The 12,835-nt window shown below is 47.6% G+C and overlaps 1 protein-coding gene across 1 annotated transcript in view; it reads left to right on the plus strand.

Moving 5' to 3' along the window:
* The window catches only part of SLC5A8 (solute carrier family 5 member 8), a 31,548-nt gene extending 21,249 nt beyond the window's left edge, over positions 1 to 10,299 (plus strand). The window contains exons 12-15 of the mRNA XM_039520790.1: positions 563 to 774; positions 2,668 to 2,771; positions 4,623 to 4,708; positions 9,434 to 10,299. Of these exons, the coding sequence (XP_039376724.1) occupies positions 563 to 774; positions 2,668 to 2,771; positions 4,623 to 4,708; positions 9,434 to 9,565 (534 nt within the window). The 3' untranslated portion in view covers positions 9,566 to 10,299. The remainder of the gene's footprint in view (positions 1 to 562; positions 775 to 2,667; positions 2,772 to 4,622; positions 4,709 to 9,433) is intronic.
* The last annotated feature ends 2,536 nt before the right edge of the window (positions 10,300 to 12,835 follow it).

Here is a 12,835-nt window from a genome sequence, read left to right on the forward strand (position 1 = left end):
ATTGAGCCTGGTTTTAAAAGAAGTAGGAGTGGTAGTGTACAGGCTCCAGCCAGGATTTCTATTATAACGGGCTGCAGCTATAGTGGAGTTTACTTCATTGTTCAGAACTTGACGAGAGTTCCTAGCTTTAGAAAAGGTAAAAGTGTTTGTGCTAAAGAAATTCCTCCCATTGCAGAATACTGGGGGGAAAACACATACATTGTGAATTTTGTGTACCTGCTCCAAGGAGTTAGGACAGCTTCTTCAAATAAAATAGCAAAATAAAATAAAATCTAAAAAAAAAGACTTCTGCCTTCATAGTTTCTACCTGATATAAGTTGTTAAAAAAATTACAGGCCAAGAATTTCAGACCTTCGTGCCTAAAGTTAGACTCAAGCCCATACTTAGCCATCTAATAAAGTGGCCTGGTTTTCAAGTGTTGAGAACCCTCCAACAGCTCCCATTTAAGTCATTTTTGAAAGGTGGGCCACCCAGTTCTGAAAAATCTCGACAGTATTTTTCTTTGTCAACCCTCTTGGTTTTTTTGCTTTACATTTCAATCCAATTTTACTTTGTTTTACAGGGTGCATTTGTAGGACTTATTGGGGGCTTTACTGTTTCACTCTGGGTTGGCATTGGGGCTCAGATTTACCCTCCGCTCCCTGAGAGAACTATGTCATTAAATCTCACAACTATCGGCTGCGACATAGGCAGCCCAGGAACAGGAGGCAACTGGACTGCAACAACCGAAATGCCAACTTTAACAACCCTTGTACACCTGCAAGGCACTGAAAGGTATATAATAAATCGGCCACATGTTGCACCGGTGCTTGATTTAAAGTGATGTGAACATCTGTGTAATAGTTGGATTATTATAAAGATCTCCACTCTTTTGGTTACCTGATTAATTAAAAGGGAGCAGCATTTTGTGTTTTCTCCTACTGGGGGTGCTTATCGAACCCCCTGGAAGTCAGTGGGCATTGGATCAGTACTATAGAGTTGTACAGTCACATGTGCCTTACTGGGAAGTAGTTTTGTTTCTGCAGTGTGGATAGGCAAAGAGGACTTGTGTTTGTTTCATACAGTTTTACTATCTAAGCAGGTTAAACCTTGAGGGTGATTAAGAGTTTTCAGTGAATCTTCCACCAACAGTTTATCCAACAGCATCATATCTATGCAGAAGTAACTAGCCACATTCTGCAAAACCATGAGTCCAGTGCAACTGGGTGAAATGCTGGGGTCTTTTTCCTCTGCGATTGTCATATTGTCTTACATTGTATTGTGTCGTACAGTCAAAACAAAACAACTCCCCTCCCCCAAAGAACAAAACAATGATATAAATATCAGAACAAGGATTAAAAGACAGTGGCTAGATTAAAAATTCTAAGGGCAGTCAATTCTTGTGTCTCAGGACATAACTGGGTCAGCAGCTGGGTATCCTTAGGAAAAAGTTCCCCTTAGCTGGTGTAGTATTGCATGGTTAGGTGAATTGTGAGATTCCTAGGCCTTCCCCTGAAGCAGCTGGATACATGATTAGATGGATCACTGCTCCCGTGTGCCTGTGTCTATGTACTGATTCACCAGCATGGCAAGTGGAATGTTACATATAAGGTCAAACAAATCTTAAACACCAAAGCACTTGCCTTTAGTAGGTTCTGCAGTATATCTGTTCTGCTTCAAGCACCCTCTTAGAGTTAACAGTGGATAATTTGTTATCATTTCTAAAATGAAAAACAAAGTTTCAGTTTCAGCAAGTTTAAATTGTCATCAGTATAAATTTAAGTGCCAAGTAGGCACTAGGCAGTCATGTTTCTATGGCCATCAGAAGAAATACATACATGCTTAAAGACATTGGTCCACGTCTTTCTCTCAGTGGCATGTTGCAAAGGGGATCATAATGGTGGTTTGTTGCTGCTGCTCTGTAGCACAGAGAGAGCCGATACCTAGTTGACTGGATTCAGGTTAACTGAGATTTAGTGCACAGCACCATCATTAATAAGAGATCTGCAGAAGTGATGGCACAGTCCATGCCTAAGACACAATGGACACCCTTCCTCCCCCGCCCCCACAAGAAAGCCACAGGGCTGGCACTCCATTGGTGTAGCATGGAGAAAACTAGGCGGCACTTCCCTGGCTTGTTTGGAGCCCGGTGCCCCTCGGCAGTGGAAGCCGAATGAGCCATGCCACCATCCATGCTGCAAGGGGAAGCAGCAGCAGCCCTGGAGCTCCTGCCTCCTGAGGGCAAGCTTCGGCTTCACCCTGGGCAGCCACACCCCTGAGCTGCCCTGCCTCCCTCAGCTACAGCATGGGCCTCTCCTCTTCTCCTCCCAGGGCCTCACGGCGTGTGAGTGGGGGGAATGGAGGGGACTGAGCCCTGAGGGGCGTGGTGGGACAAAGACTCATGGCCAGAATCTTCAGTTCTGGCCAGAATTCCTAGTGGAGACACGGGCTCATGTGAGTTTACTGGCCATGGCCCATTTGCCCACCATATTGGCCTGATGCTGCCAGTTTTACCTCAGTGTTTGAGTGCCAGGTGGGTTTCTCTGCAGGAGAGTAGCATGTGACTGATCATATTTTTAGTACAGAATGTTTCTTATATTTACTCTCTTAGTTCCTGGTTTTACGCATTTTCAGGTTGTCTGAATTTTGAAGAAGACTCTAACAAAATGTTTCCCCCACTTTTCCTAGACCTGTCCTGGCTGATTATTGGTATTCCTTGTCGTATCTGTACTTCAGCACAGTTGGGACCCTGGTTACAATAGCTTTGGGAATGATTGTCAGCCTCTTAACAGGTACCTTTTCCAGAGTTTTGGTTTAACACAAGTATACACTGTTTTCCACATTAACACGCACACACAGGAACTGTCCCTATCACGAGAAGTTTCAGTGACCGCTCTGGTTGAGCTTGCACTCTCTGGTTTCATTCACTCACAGCTTTCTAGACCCTTTATCTTTTGGCCTGTAATTTTCCAGACATGGTCTCTGTTCAAAGGGGGCATTGCTTTCTCCTTTGAATTGTGAGGTAGTAACGTCAGCAGGTTTTGAACCTGAGGAAATGGGGGGTGGGAGGAAATCCATTTAGCCAGTGCTTTAACCTGAGCAGGGGCTGAGGTTTAAGCACTGCCATCCAGTGCCGTAACAAGGGTGAGGCAAGTGAGGCACTTGCCTTGGGCGCGCAAAGCGGGGGGCGCAGCGCTACCATGGTTGGCAGCACTTCGGCAGCAGCTCTACCACTGCCACTTCTTCAGCGGCAATTCGGTGGGTCCTTCTCTCTGAGAGGGACTCAGGGACCCGCCGTTGAATTGCCGCTGAAAAGCCTGGAGCCGGCCCTTGCCTCAAGTGCAAAAATTCCTTGTTATGGCTCTGCTGCCATCCATCCAGCATGGAGATAGCCCTGTCTGAGGAGAAGGATCTTTCCTTCTCCCAGAGGTTAATAGTGGTTTTGTGTTGAGTGAGTTCAAAGCATTTGAAATGTGCTTACTGAGCATGCCCAGTGGCCATTTTCACTACGCTTGCCAAGCCATGCACCCAAGGAAGGATTCATGGTGTAAAGCCATGTCAGCTGCCCAAGGAAAAGTCTAGTGAAATAGATTGCTGCAAATTACTAAGACCCTAAGAATAGGCATGACAGTTGGGATCTGAACCCCAAGATCCCGACCCAACCCTCTGGTTTTGGTTCCAGGCAAAATCCAAAATGAGGCTATTATCCAATTTGGATGCAGCTGAAAAAAACCCAAAAGTGTAGCTGATCTCTCAACATTTCCACCATTTTAGGCCAGCAATAGCAGTTGGATCCTAGACCTGATTCAGTCTAACTCCTAACCTAAAACTAGTCTAGACCTGAACCCTGCATCCTCAGCTCAGCACTAAGGCCACACATACTAGAACACAGTGAACAGGATGGTTTCCATGAGACTTACTGCACATAGAACCAGAGGAGAGTAAGGCACATCGTCATTGGTTTCTTTACTCTAGAATTCCTCAAACTCTTTCTGGAGCAACCAGGAGCTCTCTCATTTTCCTTCTCCCACTTCCTCCTCAATGATTCACATCCAGGGCTGGATTTAGGGGCAGGTGACTCAGGCGACTGCCTGGGGTACTGGGCTTGGGTGGTGCTGGACTCAGGGTGCTGTTTGTATTGTTAGTAACCAAAAGGGAAAATAGAATGTTTGAAGTAAAATGTTTCAGGTGTTCCATACGTGGATTCATTTTTCACTAACCTTCTAGAATGTTCTGGACCTTTGTAAAATCTTGTGGAACCTTCCAGACTTGCTTATATACGGCATGAATAAATACAGATTTACAGATCCTAGAGTGCAAATGTATCATCTTCTGTGACAGGGATAAATCACGCATGCAAATTGTTCATCAAAGTCATGAAATGGGCTATAAATTCAATAAAAATAAGGCATTCAAAAGTTTAATAAATGGAGGGGAGAGGGCGCCAAAGATGCTCCTCACCTAGGGCGCCATTTGGTCTAGGACTGGCCCTGTTCACATCATAACAACAGTCCTTTAAGACAAAGTGTGTGGGAAGGCTGGACACAGCAGGTAGCTGGAGTCTGATGTACCCTTATCAGTTGACTAGGCTTACCTTGTTAAAAACAATTGATAAAGAATTTAACACTGTGGGTATTTTGCAGGAGGAATAAAGCAGAACATAGATCGTAAATTCTTGCTGACCAAGGAGGATTTACTGTCCAGCTTCTCATTTTCTAAACCCAAGACAGTAAGTAAAGCTATGTGCATGATTCTAATTTGCCTCCTTCAGGCAATCTGTCCTCCTGGGTAACAGATACAAATACACCAGATTGGGGGTGTTACATTTTCTAAAGAAAAAGTTTCAGTGTTCCTCCACTCTTCGATCCAGATCCTGTCCTTTCAGTTTCTTCCTCTGTACAATTCAGTATTGGTCACTCCAAACATACAAAATGTGACTGGAGTCCCAGAGGGGCCACACTGACATTGCTCAGTTAGGACGAACTGCAAAAAATGGGGCACACAATCCCCAAAACTGGTGGTTATTCTAATATTTAGATTCACCAAGCCAGCAACAAAACAGCTTCTACAATACCTTACTGGTTACCCAGAAGCCAACAACACAGTTCCCTTAAAGCAACCCAGTCTTGGGCTTCCACCCAGACAGCCACATCAAATATGATGAGGATTACTGAAAATCTTGTTCATCGTATAAAAAAGTTTTACAATCGCAAAGGATCAGACACGTTACCCACCAGGTTAATGAATATTTTAGATCCTACCCAAATACACACAGCCAATTCTTATTAACTAAAGTATAATTTATTAAAAAAGAGAGTATTGGTTAAAAGATCATTATACATACAGACACAAACTTAGGTCAGTTTCATAGTAGAGCTGGGGAGCTTTGGAGTTTCAAAGAGTTCTTTCAGGATTAGTCCATAGGTTCAGTCCAATCAGAGGTGAAAGTAAGCCAGTCTGGTCCAGTCTGGTGTACCGACAAGAGCCAGTATGTCGTGCCGGACCGGACCGGCTTCCCCAGGCTGGTGATTTAAAGGGCCAGAGGCTCCAGCCGCTGCGGGATGCCCTGGGCCCTTTAAAGTGCTGCCTGAGCCCCACTGCCAGAGCCCTGGGGTAGCGGTGGCAGGGCTCTGTCGGTGATTTAAATGGCCCAGAGCTCTGCTGAGGTAGTGGTGGCCAGAGCCCCGGGCCATTTAAATTTCCCTGAAGCCCTGGGGCTCCCAGCTGCCTCTGCAGCTGGTAGCTCCGTGGGTGATTTAAAGGCCCCAGGGCTCCCAGCTGCAGCTGGAGCCCCTGGGCCTTTAAATCTTGATTTAAAGGGCCTGGGTATTTAAAGGCCCTGCCTCTTCTGGTTGAGGCCATGCTTCTTCCGGTTGAGGCCATGCCCCCTGCTCAGGACTCCGGCCTACCGGTAAGTCCATTAAGTTACTTTCATCCCTGAGTCCAATGTTCAATATCAGGATGATCCAGACTGGAACTGGAAACATCAATCTTGTGGCTCAAGCTTCCCCTGATGAAGCATAAGCAGATTTGAGATGAAAGGATCAGGTCCCAAGAGACCTTTATAATGTTCCTGGGGAAGCCTCTTGTCAGCATAGTCCTTGGGTGAACCATAGTGTCTTTGAAGAAACCTCCTATTTCCTAAACATCACTGGTAATTAGCTACATGGATTAACATAAGGCAATTGCCTATCTCCAGCCATTACATGTGATTTATCACAAACTTCAAAGAGAAATTCAGACAGCAATATTACTACATATACAATTCATTGAAATGTTAATATCTTCTTTTGATCTCGCTAACAGAATACAGGATAAACAGGAACTGTTTGGTTACATTGTTAGAGGTTAACAATATATATGTAAATACACAAAAACCACAACCATCATCTATCTATATCTCTCTAAAGGTTGAATCTGGGTCAGTTAGCCTGCTAGCTGTGTAATCCTTTCTGGCTCTGTGTCACACAAGGGCAGACAATAGAATAAACACACCTTAAGAGGCAATGCACACTCTAATAATGTGACAGAGTAGGAATCAGAAGCAAGAGCTTCCGCAGGGGACTACATTTTTTTTCTTCTCTCCCCCTCACCCCATATGAATGGCTTATACTGTAGGAGACACTGGTGCTTTCTGATGTAACTACTTCATTTAAAGCAGCAGCTGTGCACATGGTGTATCAGGATTAGGCAGCTGGAATAGACAAAGCAGCTATTTATGGCTACAGCTACAGTTTGAGGGGGAAAATTTCCCAGCCTGTGGATCCACATTACACACACCTCCCAGGGGCGGCTCCAGGCCCCAGCGTGCTTGGGGCGGCATGCCGCGCGGGGTGCTCTGCCGGTCGCCGGGAGGGTGGCAGGCGGCTCTGGTGGACCTCCCGCAGGCGTGCCTGTGGAGGGTCCGCTGGTCCCACGGCTTTAGTGGAGCATCCGCAGGGACGCCTGCGGGTGGTCCACCGGAGCCGTGGGACCAGCGGACCCTCCACAGGCACGTCTGCGGGAGGTCCACTGGAGCCACGGGACCGGTGACCAGCAGAGCGCCCCCCCCCCCGCGGCGTGCCGCTGTGCTTGGGGCGGCAAAATGGCTAGAGCCGCCCCTGACACCTCCATTCAAAAAAGAAAAGGAAAAAAATGGAAGAAAAAAAGTATTAAGTAGATTGGAGATAAACCTCTCAAAAATATAGTTAGATTATTAAAGAGCCAACAGGTTTTAAAGGAAAAATATAGCTTGTTGGCTGCTGCCTTTGGCAAGGCTGTAGTGGTCCATCCCCTTGTGTTAAAATAAACCAGGAAAAGTTTCAGCAGCCAGGGAGCAGCATTCTAAAATACATCCCTTAAACATGGAGGGCCAGATCCTCAGCGGCATTAAATTGTCATAACTCCATTGACTTGAGTGGAACTACAACAATTGCCACAAGCTGAGGCGTTGGCCTGGAGCCTTTATCCAGTCTGAGCTTCACTCACGCCCATGAGGCATCTCACTGAGAGTAGCTGCTCACCTGTGGGAGAAGCAGGCTCACCATGTGGATTTTAGCATTTAGATTAAAAAAAATTTTTTTAACTGCAGGTCACCTGTAAGGTCTGTGTTTTCAGTGCACTCAGTTAGAAAGAATGGCTAAGGCAGCCATTGGGTAGTGTGGTGTGCCACGTAGAGAACATCTGTCTTAGATGATCCAATTTTCAGCCTCTTCCCCTTATGAAAACCTCTTGTGTTACTAATGATATACAGTAGAGGTAGGTTTTTTTAATACATTACATGTTATTTGTCCTCATAGAAACTGAACCAGACCCTCAGCTGGTGTAAATCAGCATTGCCCCCCTGACTGCAATGGAGCTCCACTGCTTTACACCAGATGAGGCCATAATGCCATGAACCAAATGTGCAAGTGCATGTGAACGCTGATGCTCACAGATTAGATGGCCATCATACTTGGATCAGATACAACTGGCTTATTACATAGCGCAAAAGCTGGATGGAGCATGAGTGAAATAATTACTATTAATGAATGTCTAATTATTGAGGCAAAATATGTGGGCGCCTTCCATTTTGGCTGAGCCAGTCTAGGCAAATGGAGATTTCTGTTTAGGTGTAGTTAGATGTAAGGAAGATGCAGTCTCTGAAGCAGGGATGCCAGTAAATACTGATTTTCACTGATGAAATGCGGGTAGGCACCGGGATTAGGAGAACAATAGCTCATGGTAGGGATGACATGTTGGTACACAAGAATGCAGGAGCTATTCTTCTGAGGCCAGGAACAAGAGTTAGATACATTTTGAATGACAATAGCAAAGTATGTGATTAAACCCACACATCCTCCTCATATAGCTAGAGAAATTCCAGCTGTTACAGTGTATATCAGTTTATGCTTTCTCTCCTGTCTACATGTATCAGCCTGCTCTGTCCTACTAGTTAAAATCCTCAACTACAGGCTTGAGTCTTCCCCCTATTCCCACCAGTAAAACTCTCTTGACTTCAGTGGCGTTACTCCTGATTCACTATAGGCCTAGTCCAGAGCAACATGAAGTCAACGGAAAGACTCCCATTGACTACAATGAGCATTGGATGGATTGGGCCCTCAGAGGAGAATCAGGCTCTCCTTTTTCACTCTCACAACCCAGAAACAAACCCATCCCAGTATTGCGCTGTCCAAGCATAGCTGGTTAGTGTATTTTCTCCATGCAAAAGTCTAACTGACCATGCCCACAACTTTTAAATCAATGTTGAAAAAAATGGTGCCGGCTCTGTGTTTGAATAGCAACTCTGGTTGCTTTTTAACTTTTACTTCTTATTTGAAAAGCTTGATTGGAAACTCTTCTTGCTCAGAATTAAGGATTTGTTTGGTTTTTTTTTAAATGAATTGAAAATGTTGAAACTGTAGTTTTTAAAAAAATGTAGTGACTCTTGATCTCCTGTACATTTAAATGAGAAATTTACATCTGCTGTAAGGCCCCTTCGTGCTGTCAGTATAATGTAAAGGGGCCATAGTGTAAATGGGCAGTATCTTCAAACCCACCTAAGTCCCATTCAAAGTCAATGGGACTTAGGCTTCTAACTGGCCAGGTTTGAAAACCTCACCAACTCAGAATTAGGCCCTACCTATTAAAACAAATCTATTTATTTAATCTTGTTCTCCCTTGGAATAAGTCAGAAATATGATATGTTTCCATTCCCCTTTCTTGCTCCCTTTGTGCCTTCCCTGGGCCTCGCTCTTCCCCACTTCCTTTGAAAATATTTAATGTTCATTGTGTGAGCTATGTTTTGGTGCCTCACTGTAATGAGTCCTGTGTATATGTCACCTGTGCAGCCAGGACATCAGGAAGTGAGAGTTAGTATAGAGGACGGATCCAGAAGTAGACAACAGCAACAGTGCATGTGTATATGTATGGGCATGAGCGCACATGCGTGGGTGTGTGTGTGATTCCATGCCTCACAATGTGACCTTTTTTTCAGAATGAAAAAGTGGAAGTTTTGAACTGGAAACCTTTCACCATGGCAGATGAAGGAACCGACAATCCTGTTTTCAACCACATTGAAATGAACATCACAGAAAATAAAGAAAAAGTCAATGGTGCCCATGTATGACTTAAGAGGACAGTGTTAAAGACATTGCCAGCATTCCTGTGAAGAGTTAGTTACCCACCCTACCTGGGGTTACGTGCAGTAATCCCTACTAAAAATCCATCACCACATTGGAATGACCTTGCCATTAAGACTGATTCCAAGAAAGGAATCAGAGCATATTGGCCCAAAGAAAAGGTGGGTAGTGGGTACTTCTTCATAACATACAACTCTGCTTATTTTGGGAGACCTTCCAAAAGGCATGCATCTGTGCCTGTGACAGAAGTGAACGTGAACTAAGAGCAAGCGAACTTTAAGCATCCTCAAATGTGGAGAATGTTTTGTGTTACCTCCAATGATTACACCCATTGAGCACAGCAAGAAACAAATGATATTGGCTTGGTATTTATTTATCATGTGCATAGTTGTCTAGCCAAGCGCTGGCTTGGTAAACAACTGCTTTTCTCAATCCACTGAATGACACATTCAGTTCAGTGACAATCCACTGAACGACACTGAATGACAATCGACTGAATGACAGATTCAGTTCTAAGATATCAAGATGGATCCTTCTCTCCCCAGAATAATTCCAATGACTGCTGTGGAGCTGCTCCTAATTTACACTGCTGAAAGTGAAAACAGAATCAGGCCTCTGCCTCTTATAGGGGACCTTTATAGGGCGGACTAAAGCCGACGTTTCTATGTGAAATTGTCATTCAGTATTGGTTTGGACTCCTATAAAAAATATTTACATTCAACCTCAGATAATTTTCAGCATTATTTATTTTATTTTTAAAAAGAGCATCTAGTTTTCATAGACATAGCTATTTTTCTTTCCTGATCAATTCCATACTGTTTCTGTGGCAAGGTCAATATTTTACACTCTTGCAGTGTGACAAGGAGGTTGTGTTTTTATAATGAAGGCGGGATTATCTAGTATAATGTTTCTTTACAGAAGTGCTGACTCTGGGCTCCTTCTATTTAAGTATTTATAAAGTCATCCCTCATGGTGGTATCTGACTATGTTCTGAGCAAGGAATTCAACAGTGAATCGGTTGGTAACATGCTTACCCTCCCTTTCCTTCTCAGTCTGACCAGCTAGGCCAGGGGTCGGCAACCTTTCAGAAGTGGTGTGCCGAGTCTTCATTTATTCACTCTAATTTAAGGTTTCACGTGCCGGTAATACATTTTTAATGTTTTTTAGAAGGTCTCTCTCTTTAAGTCTATATATTATATAAATAAACCGGTGTTATATTGTAAAATAAACAAGGTTTTCAAAATGTTTAAGAAGCTTCATTTAAAATTAAATTAAAATGTTGATCTTGCACCACTGGCCTGCTCAGCCTGCTGCTGGTCTGGGGTTCTTTTCACCTAGGCTGGCGGCAGGCTGAGCAGGGCCTGCGGCTGGGACCCCGGCTGGCAAGGGTCCGGCAGCCAGAACCCCAGACCGGCAGCAGGCTGTGCGGGGCCGGTGGCCGGGACTCCAGTCCAGCAGTGGACTGAGCCACTCAGCCCACTGCTGCTCAGGGGTTCCATCCGCTGGCTCCTGCCAGCCGGGATCCCGGCTGCCGGATCCGCTCAGCCCGCTGCCGGTCTGGGATCCCCGGCCCTGCCCACATACAGTGGGTACCTACCTTCTCCCTGGTTCTGGCCCATTCTTTTCCTCTCTCTGCACTGAGCTGAGGGTGAGAGTGCACTGAGCACAGGGCTGGGGGTGAAGGGTCTGGCCAGGAGCTAGAATGAGGGAGGGGGCTCAGGGTTGGGGCAGGAGGTTTGGGTGTGGGGCACTTACCTGGGCAACTCCCATTTGAGGTGAGGGGTGCAGGTGGGAATGTGGGGAGGGGTGGGGGTGCAGGGGCTCCCGTTTGGTGCTCGGGGGGGTGCATGGGTTGTGTGGGGGGGTGCGAGAGTCAGGGCAGAGGGCTGGGGGCATGTGAGAGGGATGCAGGTGTCAGGGCGGAGGGGGGCTGGGTATGTGTGGGGGTGCCAGAGTCAGGGCTGGGGTTGTGGCAGGGGGGTGAAGAGGTCAAGCAGAGGGGTGGGTGTTTATGAGGGAGGTACAGGGCTCAGGGCAGGAGCCTGGGGGGTGTGCGGGGCTCAGGGCAGAGGGCTGTGTGTGTGGGGGGGGGTCGGGGGTCAGGGCTGGGTGACGTCCCCCCTCAGAACTCCCAACCCCCCGGTTCCTTGGCCCCTGACTACCCCCTCCTGGGACCCGTGCCCCTAACTGCCCCCCAGGATGCCACCCCCTATCTAAGCCTCCCTGCTCCTTGTCCCCTGACTACCGCCCTAGGACCCTACCCCCTACCTGTCCCCTGACTGCCCCGACCCTTATCCACACCCCTGCCCCCAGCCAGACCCCTGGGACTCCCATGCCTATCCAACTGCCCCCCTGCCTCCTGACAGGACCCCCAGAACTCCTGACTCATCCACCCTCCCCAGCTCTTTGTCCCCTGACCACCCCCTCCAGAGACCCCCCCCACCCTAACTGCCCCCAGGACCCTCCTTGCTCCATGTCCCCTGACTACCCTGACCCCTATCCACTCCCGCCCCTGACAGCCCCGGGACTCCCATGCCCCATCCAACCCCTGCTCCCTGACTGCCTCCTCCAGAGACTCCCCAGCCCCTAACCACCCCATCCACCCCACCCCAACCGGGATCCCAACCCCATCCAACTCACCCTGCCTTCTGTCCCCTGACTGCTCCCACCCCGGATACACCCCCCCCCCCCCCGGACCCCTTACCATGAGGCTCCACACAGCCAGATATGCTGCCTGCCGGGAGCGCGCAGCCCCAACCCCCAGAGCGCTGCACACGCGGTAGCAGGGCTCCAGGGGAGGGGCCGGCACCTTGCTGCGCTTGGCCAGGCGCTCCGTCCCGGGAGCGCGGACCCCGCGGCTTGCCGCACCGAGAGAGCAGGGCCATTGGCCCACCCCGTGTGCACGCCTATGCTTCTGCTCCCTGCCCCCATGGGGGGAGTGGAGGGCAGAGGAGAGTGGGCCTGGCTGGGCAGGATTTTTAATGGCACGCTGGAGTCCCGGCAGGCAGCAGCGTGCCATTAAAAATCGGCTCGCGTGCCGTCTTTGGCACGCGTGCCATAGGTTGCCGACCCCTGAGCTAGGCTATGCACTAGTTGAGTTTCTTTGGGAGCTGGGAGGGAGGAAGGGCCCCCCCCTCACCAGGCTGTGAAGCAGCAGCAGAGCTGCTTTGCAGCCACTACTGCAGCCTCCACACTCCTCATCGAACCTCTTCTGGTAGGAACACTGGGCCATGGCTGATCGGTTGCGCTAAGTGCCA

The sequence above is a fragment of the Mauremys reevesii genome, linkage group 1, assembly GCF_016161935.1.
Source record: "Mauremys reevesii isolate NIE-2019 linkage group 1, ASM1616193v1, whole genome shotgun sequence".
Lineage (NCBI taxonomy): Eukaryota > Metazoa > Chordata > Testudines > Geoemydidae > Mauremys > Mauremys reevesii.